Source organism: Euwallacea similis, chromosome 1 (genome assembly GCF_039881205.1).
Source record: "Euwallacea similis isolate ESF13 chromosome 1, ESF131.1, whole genome shotgun sequence".
NCBI lineage: Eukaryota > Metazoa > Arthropoda > Insecta > Coleoptera > Curculionidae > Euwallacea > Euwallacea similis.
In genome coordinates this window covers 739,479-752,373 of record NC_089609.1, presented here as the reverse complement: position 1 = coordinate 752,373, position 12,895 = coordinate 739,479, and the positions used below count along the sequence as shown (strand labels likewise).

At 42.7% G+C, this 12,895-nt stretch overlaps 1 protein-coding gene across 3 annotated transcripts; it reads left to right on the top strand.

Annotated features, from left to right (window-relative positions):
• The first annotated feature begins 4,279 nt into the window (after positions 1-4,279).
• LOC136410997 (protein odd-skipped-like) lies at positions 4,280-12,860 on the top strand. Of its 3 annotated transcripts, none has more exons than XM_066393415.1 (3): positions 4,280-4,601; positions 11,374-11,938; positions 12,000-12,860. In XM_066393415.1, exons 2-3 carry the CDS (start codon positions 11,496-11,498, stop codon positions 12,475-12,477), a joined length of 921 nt encoding a protein of 306 aa, XP_066249512.1. In that variant the 5' UTR covers positions 4,280-4,601; positions 11,374-11,495; the 3' UTR covers positions 12,478-12,860. The 3 variants fall into 3 exon arrangements, with proteins under 3 accessions (XP_066249512.1, XP_066249505.1, XP_066249498.1); XM_066393408.1 differs by lacking the exon at positions 4,280-4,601 and adding an exon at positions 10,391-10,555 and having other exon boundaries at positions 11,377-11,938; XM_066393401.1 differs by lacking the exon at positions 4,280-4,601 and adding an exon at positions 10,391-10,555.
• The last annotated feature ends 35 nt before the right edge of the window (positions 12,861-12,895 follow it).

Sequence of the window (12,895 nt, the reverse complement as noted above, 5' to 3'; positions counted from 1 at the left end):
GAGGAATCCTTCGGAGGTATTGTACGACGCTGCCATTTCGCTGTAAGAGGGGAGTTAGTGAGGTTCATCGCCTGAATTTCAATTTCATATTGTGCACACTTTGTGTCTTCGGATTAGCTCGATTTCATATGAAATTCGAATCTCCGCAGGCGGCCGCAATTCACGCCACATTTATATGTGAAATGCATTGTTTTAGTTCGAGTTCAGAGCATGCGCTATATTTGATCCACTCGGGCCAATTTCACATGACATTCAGCCTCAAAGCACCGTTGCATTTCACACTCAATTTTCACGTGACATTTGTTGAAATTTCATTTTGGCTAAACGATCCTTTTTGGACTTGTTTTTCTAAGCCCAAATTCAACAAACAGTAAGTCAAACAGGAGAAATCCAATATGCCAGATGACGGTGCCCTAATCCCAGTTTCCGTCATCAATTCGATGAAATCTAGGAAATTAGCTGACAAACGACAGTACTAATTAAAAGCGAAAGCTAATCGTCGTTAATTCGGTGTAAACGCGGCCCAAATTGCCAATTCCTGTCCAGACAGATGGTGCCAGAGATAAAAGGGCTTCGGAGGGATATTTGGGTATCTCTCTGATTTATACCAGTTTGTTTTCTAGATAATTAAACCGTTCTGTGGGTTTTCTGGATTAGGCCGATGTTAGTTTTCGTGTTAATAATAATAATGCTCGGGTCTGGCTTATGGCGTTTAATTAGCAAAATGCAAGCTGCCCTGGTTTCAGCTATGTCGATATCGGCCAGCTGAGACGCGTGGAATTTTTGGATGTTATCACTGTGCCAGGTAACATGGTATTACTCATCAGAAATGGTAGTTACGCCTGTGGGGAAATCATGTTGAACTGAGCAACAGCACTGGGGGTGCTGACCAGTGAGAATCCCCAGCAGCTGGGAAGGGAAAGCTACAAAATGCCTGGAGATGCGTCGATAATTAGGATGGATGGATTTGAGGAGGACATTGCAGAATTTTCCCAGTACCACTCTTATGGTACTGTAGCGTCGATGCTCACTCATCTCTTGCCACGAGATATCCCAGTGATTGGGAATTTTAAATAATACGCACCTCTTCGGCGATCTCTTATCTGCTGCCTGGAACTGCGGAATGCTTCATATATCATCGATCTGATGAATCATGCTTTCCATGGCATATAAACAGCAAGTTGTTTATTCTCATTCTTCAAGGGCATGCACCACAGGTACCTTGGAGGAAACGTTGAAGAGCCCGCGTATAGTGTCAGAGTAGAAAAATCGGTGATATATGCTTCGACTGCAATGGAAGTAAGAACGTTTTAGCAGTTTTCTTGTCCCTGTTGAGAATTTACACAGCGCCCCTGATAATGTTTTTATGAGGCATAGAGTAGTTGCGCCCGAATCAGGGCGGCTAATGCTTTTTGGAAGCTGGATCGCAGTTGCGAGATATTTAACATTGTCAGCATGGAGCAGCCGTCAATTGTTGTGGCCAGCTACGTTCGAAATTTGCACTATTGAGACCACTATTCTAATGCAAAAATCGTTAAAAGTCAAAATAATAAAATAGAAAATGAGACAATGCTGTTTAGAAACGTACGATTTCTCAACACATTCTAAATACACACGCACTTATCTCCCGAACACGTACCCTCTTAAAATAATAATTTTCGTCAAAACCGTTTATCAGCTGGAAAATTATGGCTACTTGATGACTTTTAAGGTTTGAAGTGTCAAACCCCTGAAGTGGCCTATCATTATCTCGCCAGATATCCTAAAAGCTCTCAAGCAGACGATGTGCTCGAAATGATATGTGAATACAGGGAGACGTCACCGTAAAGCACGGCAAAGCAGCTCTCTCTTGGGCTTCGCCAGACCTGCAATTGGCTCGCATTGTTGATGGGTCCTCGTACAATTTCCAAACGTGTGATATGAACAACGTGCGTGAGAATTTTTTGAAAGAGACTGAAAACGCGTTAACCCCAGAAGTGTTAACTTCTGAAGGTTCTTAAAGGGATTCAAGGGAAACACTTAAAATTCCCCATATTCGAGATAAAAAGCAGAGACGGCCGGTCTCATGTGGTCGAAAGATGGCAGATGTTGCAATAAGTGATGTAAGGGGACACATTTTTTGAAAATAATTTTGTCTCGCTGCCTGATATCTAACATGTGAAACAGGTGTTTCCTCACTACCTGCCCACGACCTAAAGGGCCGCGCTGATGAATAATTCAAGACAAAGCAAGGTGCTCGGGTAACATGCAATTTCGCCAGAGGACCCACTAAGTCTACTAATTTATGAAACCAGAACTACTGCCAAAAGATAACAGATACCTTGAGGGCACCACCGGACCATCGAGTTAGAATGTTGTACTCCTCGATGGATTGTATTTATAAACACGAAAACATGTTGTATGGGTGCAGGGTGTTTTGGAATCCACCTGCACCCCCCCAGGAAATAGCGGGCCAATTTTACGGGTTTTAATTAGGACAGGTCTTCGAAAATGAGTTGTCAGGGCTGATTTTGATGGGTGGGCTGTTATGAGATAACCCGGGTTTGAAAGGTGGATTTCGGAAATAATTGAGGGCAGATAGGTCCCCTTGGGCCGATAATAGTGTTTAGTTTTATTGGAAGTTTATGGTAAGTGTCACGGGGTCGACTTCCAAAAGATTTGCTGTAAAAATAACGCTGGTCAGACGAAAATGTGGCGCCGCTCCTTTTGTGGGGAAATTTGCATGATTTCAATACACAAAAAATCCCCATTACGAAATAAATGACCAATTAAATCTCTCGGTATTGCGCCCCCAACCCGTATAGCGCCCCGAGCTACCGAGCCCCGGATTCCTGCGAAGCCCGGAAATCGAATTAAGCTCCGTAGTGGCGGGCCTTCAGAGGCAGGCGTGCTTTGATCCGGCCCGCCGACGCCGCCGCCGTCGCCGTCGCCTCCGATGGCGACGAATGCAAATGGCTGCCGAGCGCGAGCTCCCGCCTCCGCGCCCGATCAATGATCATTTTGCGACGCCCGATTTGTCGCAACTGCGGGTACGAGGTACCGTGCGAAAGTGTCCATGTAGCTCCCGAATTAGTCACACGAAAAACCATATGAAAAGCAAATCGAGAGGTCATGAGTCTGTGGTGTTTGTGGCGAAACTATCATTCCCCCATTTTTTCAAAGGTAAAGATGATTTTTCCTTTTCTATATGAATTTTCAGCAAGAGCGCGATCGAGTCTAGTTGATGACGATGGATAAGTGAAAAAATAAAGATTAATTTTGCTACCTATTTCAAGATGTTAATATAAATTTCGAACGTAGCTGCCAGTAACACTTGACAGTCTCCCTATAGGACCTATAGAAAAACTGCTGCAGCTGCGTTCCATACGGTTTTTAAAAAACCTATGGCTCATTACGTTATGCCTAAAATTTGAGCTGTATTAACGCTTTAAATCGTAAAAATTACCCAAATAACCATGATTTTCCTGTTAATAAACATATTCGACGAAATTTTTTGTTGTAAGAAAATATGTATACCCGGAACTCAGGAGATAAGTGAATTCAGTTCTATGTACACGTGAGATCCATTCAAAGAATCCTGCTAAGAAATGTTTCATTTATTGATTCCCAGCAAGCAGCAATTCGATTGTTAAGACTAAAAATAGGTACAGGCAGATATATTAGACCGCGTTTTTGTTCCCTAAAAAAACCTAGATCGAGAAGGATCAAGTCATTCATGAATCGTCAAAATTCAATGAAGTAAAATTCGTCACGGATCATCAAAAGATCGTGTCAAATAAAGTTAAAGCAAGCAAAGAGGAGGCTTTAGAACCCAGGCAGTACTTTCAACTAAAAGAGGGTAACATTAAAAAACACGTAATTTTCCTTCGTTTTCATTGAACTATCATTAAAGCCTGAATTAGATCTGGCTCATGGTAATACATAAGTTAGCAATGAAAAAATCTCATCAACTATCCGGAAGTTCAAGTAGGAAATTTCGGACGTAGCTGCCAGTAACATCTGACAGTCGCCCTATAATGGATAATGCAAAATACTTCGTGTGCTGCGTCCCCATCTCCTTTTTTGACGATTTAAAAAAACTTGCTTTTTGAGCATTTTTATTACGGTTCTAATTCATATACGGTCGTAGAGTAATCTGGCGAAATTACTCTGAAAATCTAGCGAATGTAAAATGCACAGCGTCTTATGAACATTTAGGATATTTTTAAATCCGTCACACATCGGCCTCTACTGAAATATTAAAAGGGCATAAACCGAACGAATTGAATACCTGATTTACAGGCTTTCTTGATTCTAATCCGAGGTCACAGTTTACGGCTTCAAAAAGACCGTTTCCTGGTAGCAGCAAAAGCACTAAAAAATAAATTTACGAGTTTTTTAGTACTGCTTCGATCCCTTTTTTACGAATTTGTGAAATCGTTAAACCGGTTTATGTGTGTTGGAAATCCTATTTGGATCTGTAATTGTGTGTCAAATCAGTGAAACGGTCGATCTTGCAGAGTACCTGATAAGGGGGCGAAGCGGAAGTTTTCAAGCACACTTTTCCAATCATCTTAAACTCATCAAACCCCCAGTAAAATATTCTTCTTCTTCAGGTTATGGTGAGTAAACATGGTATTTATTTTATTCACATTTTTATTTATTTATTTCATTATTTATTCATTTAATTTCTTTTGCTCTCCTTGAGGATCCTCCTTCGCTTTCTTCGGCTCGGAAGTCCGAAATCTCAGGGCGTCCACTCCAACATGGGTGGTCCCTGCGGGAGCCCCATCGCCCTTGAAAGATGCTGCTCAGTTAGCACTTTGTTTCCTTTCTGCTTGACAAATTTATTTATGGCACCTCCGATGCCTAAAGACTCCGACGCTTTATGGGCCTTGCACCAAAAAAACCTGACATTGAAGAAACACGAGAAAATTTCACTTCGATGCCCATTGAAAGTAGCCTCCCGGGGCTCATTTACTTTCCCAATTATCTCCCATTAATCGGGCTTTAATGACCGAAAGGGGCCATATGGGCTCGAAACGTTTAATGCAGATTTCTAATTTCGATAAGATAACGCAATTCCGACTTTTTCTATGTTATCGCCCGGTGCGGCCGCCTGCTGGGATTGGTCGGAGCCCGCCCTGCTTCGCAGGGCTGGAAATATTATTTTTAAAGCCCCATTTGCATATAGACTGAGATTTTACACGTTGGGCGTGCGAAGGTTGTTGTTCTCTGGCGGCGCCCCTTTGAAGCTGCGAAATTAACTTAGAAAAGCCATTTCCAACTTCGTGTCTAGTTGGAGGGAAAGGCGCGCCAGGGGGCTCAAGAAAATGCCTCGGCAAGGAAAGGAAAGTCGGCCCTCAAAGCCCTTTTCGCGCACCACTCTCACCACCTTGGCAGCTTAAAAATAGAGCGTTTTCGCGGAAAATCCACTCTTTATTAATTCGGCCCTCAGGGCCCGAGAGTCAAGGGCCACTTCAGCTAAAAGACAATTTATGGGCAAGACCTTTTCCGTCAACCTACATCACTCCTACGTTCAAGTCTCAGGAAATTATCTCCCAGATAAAGTTACCTGGAGAATTTCCGCTCTGTGGCCCCTAGGAGCGACCTCTGGGGTCACAAATCCTGCACGATGCAGGTCCAAAGTTCAAATATTGACCAACTTAATTAAAAGCTTTGTCGCTGTTATGGCGTGGGGTGCAGGGGCGGGGCAATAAAGGCCTAATTGTGTCAACAAAGAGGGCTCAAGAAACGTGCCTTTCGGCCTTTAGTTGCGTTTTTACGACCCTATGTAATGAATGCATTAATTGTGTCGGAGTTTCGCCATTGTGTGCTGTAAGGGCTGGACAGTGTCCGAGGTGCTTTAGCAAGGCCGAAAGCGAGCTTTAGGCGGCTGATTGATGGTGCTTTGAGCTGGGACGCAAACGGAGACAGTCTCCTATGGAGAGGACAATTCTGGTAGTACCATCAGGTCAGCTAAGAAAAGATACTAGCGGTACCCTAGACGAGCTTTTGGGGCTTTCCCTGCGGAGATTGATAGTGATGCCTAACCTCTGGTACCGCACGTTATGACTAAATTTTGTGGTCCCAGACGCTCGGCAATCAAACCGAGAAACAGTCGATCAATATGGGAAAATCTGAACATAAATTTCCATAATGCGACAATCGTCAAAAGACATATTTAAACTCACTTTGGACACATAATAGAAACACGGAAGTTTTGCCGAGTGGTACCTCGTTAAAGAGCAGTAGTGCATAGATGGTACCACAAGTAGAACTGACAGATTAATCAAAGAAATTAAGTATATTTGGCATTGGTACCATCGATGGAGTTGAAAATGCTGATGGTACTACAGGTTCCCTGCAGAGCCCTTTAACCCCTTAAGCAACCTTCACGATAGGGTAATGAGGCTCGAGGGCTGACAACGCCTGCTCTACGTTGTTTGTCAGGTGGTACCAGATCTCAATCTAGACCCAAATCGTTCATCAACCAACCCCTTCAAATATTGAATCTAGTCGCCCCAAGTGCGACCACTCGACACCCCATACCCAAACCAAATACCTCGACAATCCTACACGGGCATCGATAAGCCGTTGAACAAAACAATCCCATTAAAGGCCCTTATCACATGGGGCCCTATTTGCACGAACGCCACAGAACTTTTCTTTCTTTGATTCCGGCCAGCGGCGGCCTTTGTCGACTGAGTAAATAGAAATGAGAATAAAACCGTCCCTGTTTTAATAAGACGGCACACGCCTTGTAAGGAGGGAGCAGGGACGTAACACAGGGATTTATGGTTTATTATTAATAGAGTCCTAGAGTGGCAGCTCAAGTCAAGTATAGCCTCAGTGGATGTTTAACAGAACCACGGCTGAAAGTTTAATTTGCGATTTCGTTCAGTCACTGTAATAATTGAGAGGTGAGTGGCTAAAGCGCCGTTATGGCTGACAGGTGACTAGTGACGTTTGACGTGCATGACAGCTGACAGAATGGGAGGTGCCTGGTTGCCATTTTAAAACAAGCAGGCGACAACAGTTATTTGTTTATGTACGTAAACACTGTAAACATGAGTTAACTTGTTTATTAAGGTGAATTTACCCAGAAGACATAAATATAAATTTTAATCTGCCCATCATCGGGATGATGTTTTGATATGCGGCGAGCGTCATTCCGGTAACAATAAACGGTTCTAATTTAGTTACCGACACCACTGATACCGGGGCGAAAAAGGTGTGTTCGCGGCTTTATCAATGCTACTATAAACTGTGTCAATTGCAGATAACGGCACCTTTGATCTGGGTACCGTTTGAAGATACCGACAGATTAAAAATCGGTTACAGCGGCAAAATTGCCGCTCGCAGCATGGTTTATGTCGGCGAGAATTTGAGTATAGTTCCGAGTTTTGCGCCCAACGGAAATTGGCGGAATTCGAACTTAAGGAATGTGTTTTGGAATAAGGTATCCAGGTCCCATGTACAGGGCATTTTTTCTTGAAAACTTATTGTCACATCCCCCATCGCAAAGGTTTGGGGTGCGATTTTAACGCGTTCGCAGGGTTCGTCTGGCGTCAGATCTACTGGATGTCTCAGGAACACTGCTACAAATGAGTCAGTATGCCAGCCGACGCAAAAGGAGAGCGATTCGGTTAAACTTGCCCTAAATTTAATTTGTTATTATTCAACGTCTTAGCTAGCTTTAACTGAGGCTAGTTTGCAATTCCTCCCTACTTGTGCGTAAGGCTTTATTCCCAAAGAGAATAAAAGAAAAAACCTTCAGTCGTGGCGTTAACTGCGCCACTGATCTGACGAGCCACTGTACTTTTCACGCTGACCTCGGAGGTTGCACCTCGATCATCTTTTTTTCTCGGACTAAAATATCTTCGACACGACGGAAAACGAACATTCACGATTGCTCACACGACTGAATTGCTTTGAGCCATCATGGCGTTCCAGAGCTACCCTTTTTCTTTTTTATGAAATCGGACCCCAATTGGGACGATCTCGGGAGGTTGCCAAGTTCAAGTCAATCAAGCGATGGGTACCAGGGTGGCGCCATTTGCGAGAAATTTTGAGCAGAGTCCTGCATCCCTTAAATCGCAATGCGACAATGAAGGGATGGCAGGACGAAGGTAAAATGTCTTGTATTTTAATAGCAGGGACGGGGAATGGGTAAATCTGTAACTTGGGTTCAAAAGGTAAAGTAACTTAAGGAATTCCTTACCGATACGTTATAAACTAGGTTTGCACAGGTTTTGGCTTCGTAGAAGTCATGGAACAAATTGTGTTATTATACAAACGTAAAAACTGGCAGAACTACTGACACTTGTCAAATAGCTAAGGGTTTTCGTCAGGTGACCTGGAAGAGGTTTCAAAAAATTACTCTACCTGGAAGTCTTCGAAAGTTACGAGTAAAGAGTGTCATCCTTCAAAAGTCAATATCTCGAAAAGGAGGATCTGAGGATTTGTATATAGAGGGTGTTCCATTAAAAACGAGCAAGATCGAAAATCTTTGTTTTCGATTTGATGGTAATTCAAGCCCGGTTTTTGGCGTGGTGATGGTGCTGTCCAGCAACCAAAAAAGACCGACTATACAAAACCTCAAGTGTATAACAAGGACGGAAGTACCAGTCAGAAACCCACCGCACCCAAGAGCTCGCTTTAAAAATTAAAGCAACGGCGATTTGCGGGGTTCGCTTACTAGCCAGGAACCACTTGGTCATTGATTATCTAGCGTCCGCATGCAGCTGCGATTATCTATATCCACGCAATAAATAAAACTGAAGAGCTGACTATAAATAAATGCATCTTCACTCGTTTCTGAATAACGCTGATGTGGAATTTCTATATCGGTAGAGGTATTTGTTACAAAAACTGTTTCAGTTGCCTTGAACAATGTTTTGTCACGTGGTACTACCGAAATCCCTCTTTACATGTTAACAGCAGTTTAACGTGGGATGTTGATGATACTGTGTACGCGCGGCCACCTTTGAGTTGGATCTCCTCAGGTGAGTACCGCATCTGCGATCGTTTTGTACGTGAAAATCGTTCCTCCGCTCTTAAACAACAATAAATTTTATATTGCTACCGTTCCCTGTAATCGGCGAACATCAAAGGCCCAATCGTAATTTCTTAACCCTTTTATCTCTAAGTATATTGACTACCATATTGCAATCAATATGGCTGATAAGGAGCGGGCCGCCTTTGATCTTTTTTCCGTTTTGTTAAACAATTTATAGGAATAATAAATATCGAGGAGTTTTCAATTATAATAGTTTTATTGTCAACCGTATTTCCTCAGGCAATAGTACTATCGTGTTCCATTAACAATGCGATAATGTGATCTTTGTGGTGTGTGTGAATGTGCGCTACATATCTCGTTGGATCCTTCATAATCCTGCAATAAAAGGTATATTTTTAACTTGCTAGTTAAGGGCCTGATTGTTGTTGTGTTTAACCCTGAAGTTGCCAAGCCGATGATTGTGTCGTAATGTGGAATTTGTGGTGATAGGGCCAATGGCTAGGTAGGTTTGCCGCAAAGACGATGCCCGTGCTGGCGATGAAATTAACATAGAGTACTGATCGTTTTCGTAGATTAAATTATTCCTTCGTCACCGTGCCGAAAGGGAGGAATTAGCCATTGAGCTACGTCTCTTTCGTCATCTCTCTACGGATTATATTCTGTTGATAAAGTTACCCAGATCTTGGTGTGTGCTCCCTTAGGCCCGGTGCTCAGAGGTGTGCCAGAGCCTCTGGGCACCATAATATTGAGGCGAACTCATTCGCTCGCGTGCCAGAGACTTATTGAGCTCAGGTAGCATCAAAAGCAATTTGGGCTAATAGGTGTAAAATAAATAGCAATTAGTGGTATAAGCCCTACATTCTTCGGCCCCCTCTTCCGGCTTCTCGCCTCTTTCACCAATCCAATTTCCTAATAAAAAATTGTTCCTAATTTCGACGACTAAAGTGACGGCACCAGTGGTATTTTACAGCACTCAATGGATTTCGTTCTGTGACTCGTTATGAAATGAGGAATCATCGAACAATCGAAAGTGAAACATTCTGTGATTATTGAACGCGTAACACTTAAAAAAACTGTTTAAAAGCGTTGACAACAGTCCTTACCTCCTTTTCCATCCATCACCTCACCCAAGCCCACTACCAACAGACGGCCCCCTGTATTTAAATCCAATCTCATCCCTATAACGACGTAACAAATCCATTACGACGTTCCTTTGTCCTGCCGACATAGGAAAAAAGGGCCTTGGAGCCCCTGTTACTGGGTAGCAGCAGCAGGGGTTGAAAAGCGACCCGAGCGCCCAGTGGGGGCGGCGCCTGGTTGCGCCCCGCCCCCAGCGCTACTTTTACAGCCTCACGGTAGTAGGTCTTGCCGTTCGCTTGTTTTGCACCAGTTTATCACAGTGTGTGGTGGATGTCAGTGAACTGTCAATCACAGTCCGACGGAGATAGAGAGTTCTTTTGTTCAGTGTGAATTGTGGATTTGGAGTTGGGTGACCGTGCGAAATGAATAATTTTGAATTGTTGGAAGAGAGATTGGGGACCAAGCAAGCCGCAGGTCTGTTCATATTTTGGAGGTGTTATGTAATGCGGTTGTGGATATCCGGGTGTATCTGTGTTTAAAAGTTTTCAGTTTTTCCACTACCGATTCCATTATTATCTAGTTTCATTTCTCCATTATTACGTGGCTTTTTTCTTTTTTAGTATTCAGAGTTTGCGAAAACGGGAGTTTTTTGCAGGATTTTGGGTCAAAAACGGGGTTTTTGTAATTGGCTTGAATTGGCTTTTATCTGCCTAAAAAAGGGGAAAAATTTCCTAAAATTTTCCTTTAAATTCAGAATTTTCTGGCTCAATTTCAGTTTTAGCTTATGTTCAGATTTAAATTTAAGTTCTGAAAATTTTTCGATTTTCATTTCAAAATTCGCGAGAGTTTTTGAATTTGAGAGTTTGAAGGGTTATAAGTATTGCATTAGCTCGTTTGAAAAATAAAAATTTCTCATTTTTGAAATCACGTTCGTGATTCCAACGAATCACGTTTGGAAGATAAAACTCAAGAAAAACTTTGTTTATTTTTTATGAGTTACAGATCTCAAAAATTTGAAAAGTGCAGTATTTTAGACATCATTATCAGAAAAACGGTGAAAGTTTTATACAGTATCAATAAAATAAAAACATTTTTTTCTGTTTGCGAACGGGAAATTGTTCCCAACTTTTGGAGAAAGCGTCTTTCCCTCACTTTACTGCTGGCCTAAACTCCGTTTCGTGTCTTACGGGCAACATCAGTCGCTTGCGAGAAAATATCACTTTCCACACACTTGTTCTAGAAATGTAACTTTCCACTTACATCTTACTTACGTAAACCAATTTTGGTTTCAGCAGTACTACTAACTCAGCCACCCTACAGGCCGCTAGGCCAGCCCAAAGAGGAGCCCGACTCCTCAACTTCTCCCCTCTTAACTCCCCCTCACACCCCCACCTACCAACCCCCCACACCTCCCATGGAAACACCACCATCGAATCCTGAACCTAATACCAATTGGTACCCCCGATGCGCGAACGAACCCCCCGAACTCCCCTTTTTTAGCCCCGCACATTTTCCCATAACCCAGCAACCCCTTGGAGGCTTCTTGCAGTATCACACTGAGTACAACAGCGCCATAATGGTGAATCATTGGTTGAGGAATGTCATGTACCATCAGCAGCCGCAATTCAGGGGATATGTGCCTCAAAGTGGCAGAGGGATGGTGCCGCCCAGTGGGGCGAAAATGGGGCCTGGAAATACCAGACCTAAGAAGCAGTTCATTTGCAAATATTGCAGCAGACATTTTACTAAGAGTTATAATTTGTTGATACATGAGAGAACGCATACAGATGAGCGACCGTACAGCTGCGATATCTGCGGCAAGGCTTTCAGGAGACAGGATCATCTGAGAGATCACAGGTACGACTAACAACTACCCTCAAACATCAGTTTTTTCCAATAATAGTTTATTTAATTCCAGATACATTCATTCGAAGGAAAAACCCTTTAAATGCACCGAATGCGGGAAAGGTTTTTGCCAGTCGCGCACCTTAGCGGTTCACAAAGTTCTTCACATGGAGGAGTCTCCTCACAAGTGTCCCATCTGCTCCAAAGCTTTCAATCAACGATCCAACCTCAAGACTCACATGCTCACTCACACGGACCGCCCTCTGGAGTGCAATAAGTGCCAGAGCTTCTTCGCTTCTTATCACGAAATGAGGGATCATGAGGTCTTTAAATGCGGAGCTGATGCCTCTGTTTCCTCCCCCTCCAAGATCTCTTCAGACGCAGTAACTACGACTCACATTGAGGAGGTGGCCAAAGATAGTTTGTTGGATTTGTCTCTGAAAGAGGAGGATGATAGGGTTGTGGATGTCGAAGGGGAGAGCGAGGAGGTTTTTGAAGAGGTGCCTCGGCGAAAACTGGGTTTCAGTATAGAGGACATAATGAGGAGATAAGTGTATAAATATAGGTTATATGTACATTTTTCCTTCCACAAGTTTTGGAAAAATGTGTTAATGAATTTTTGATTGTTCAAAGATTTATTCATTTCTTGTTTAGCTTATTTCGGTACCAAAGAAGCATTTATTATTTTAGGCTATTACATGTATTTCTACCTCCAAGAAAGACTGATTTATTTTAAAATTATTCGTAACATTCTCCGATAGTTACCATTTTTGTGTAGTTTCGGATTATAATCATGCCACGCATCAAAATCACCCTTTGTGCATAATACATCCAAATTAGGTTTTACCCTTTAGTATATGTAGTTCTTTAATTAAAATCACAAAAGCCCCATGTTTTCGGTTACAATGAGTAAATGCAAACATATTCCTTTGAAGTCGTTTTTATTGAACAGCCCCTATATAAAAGGCT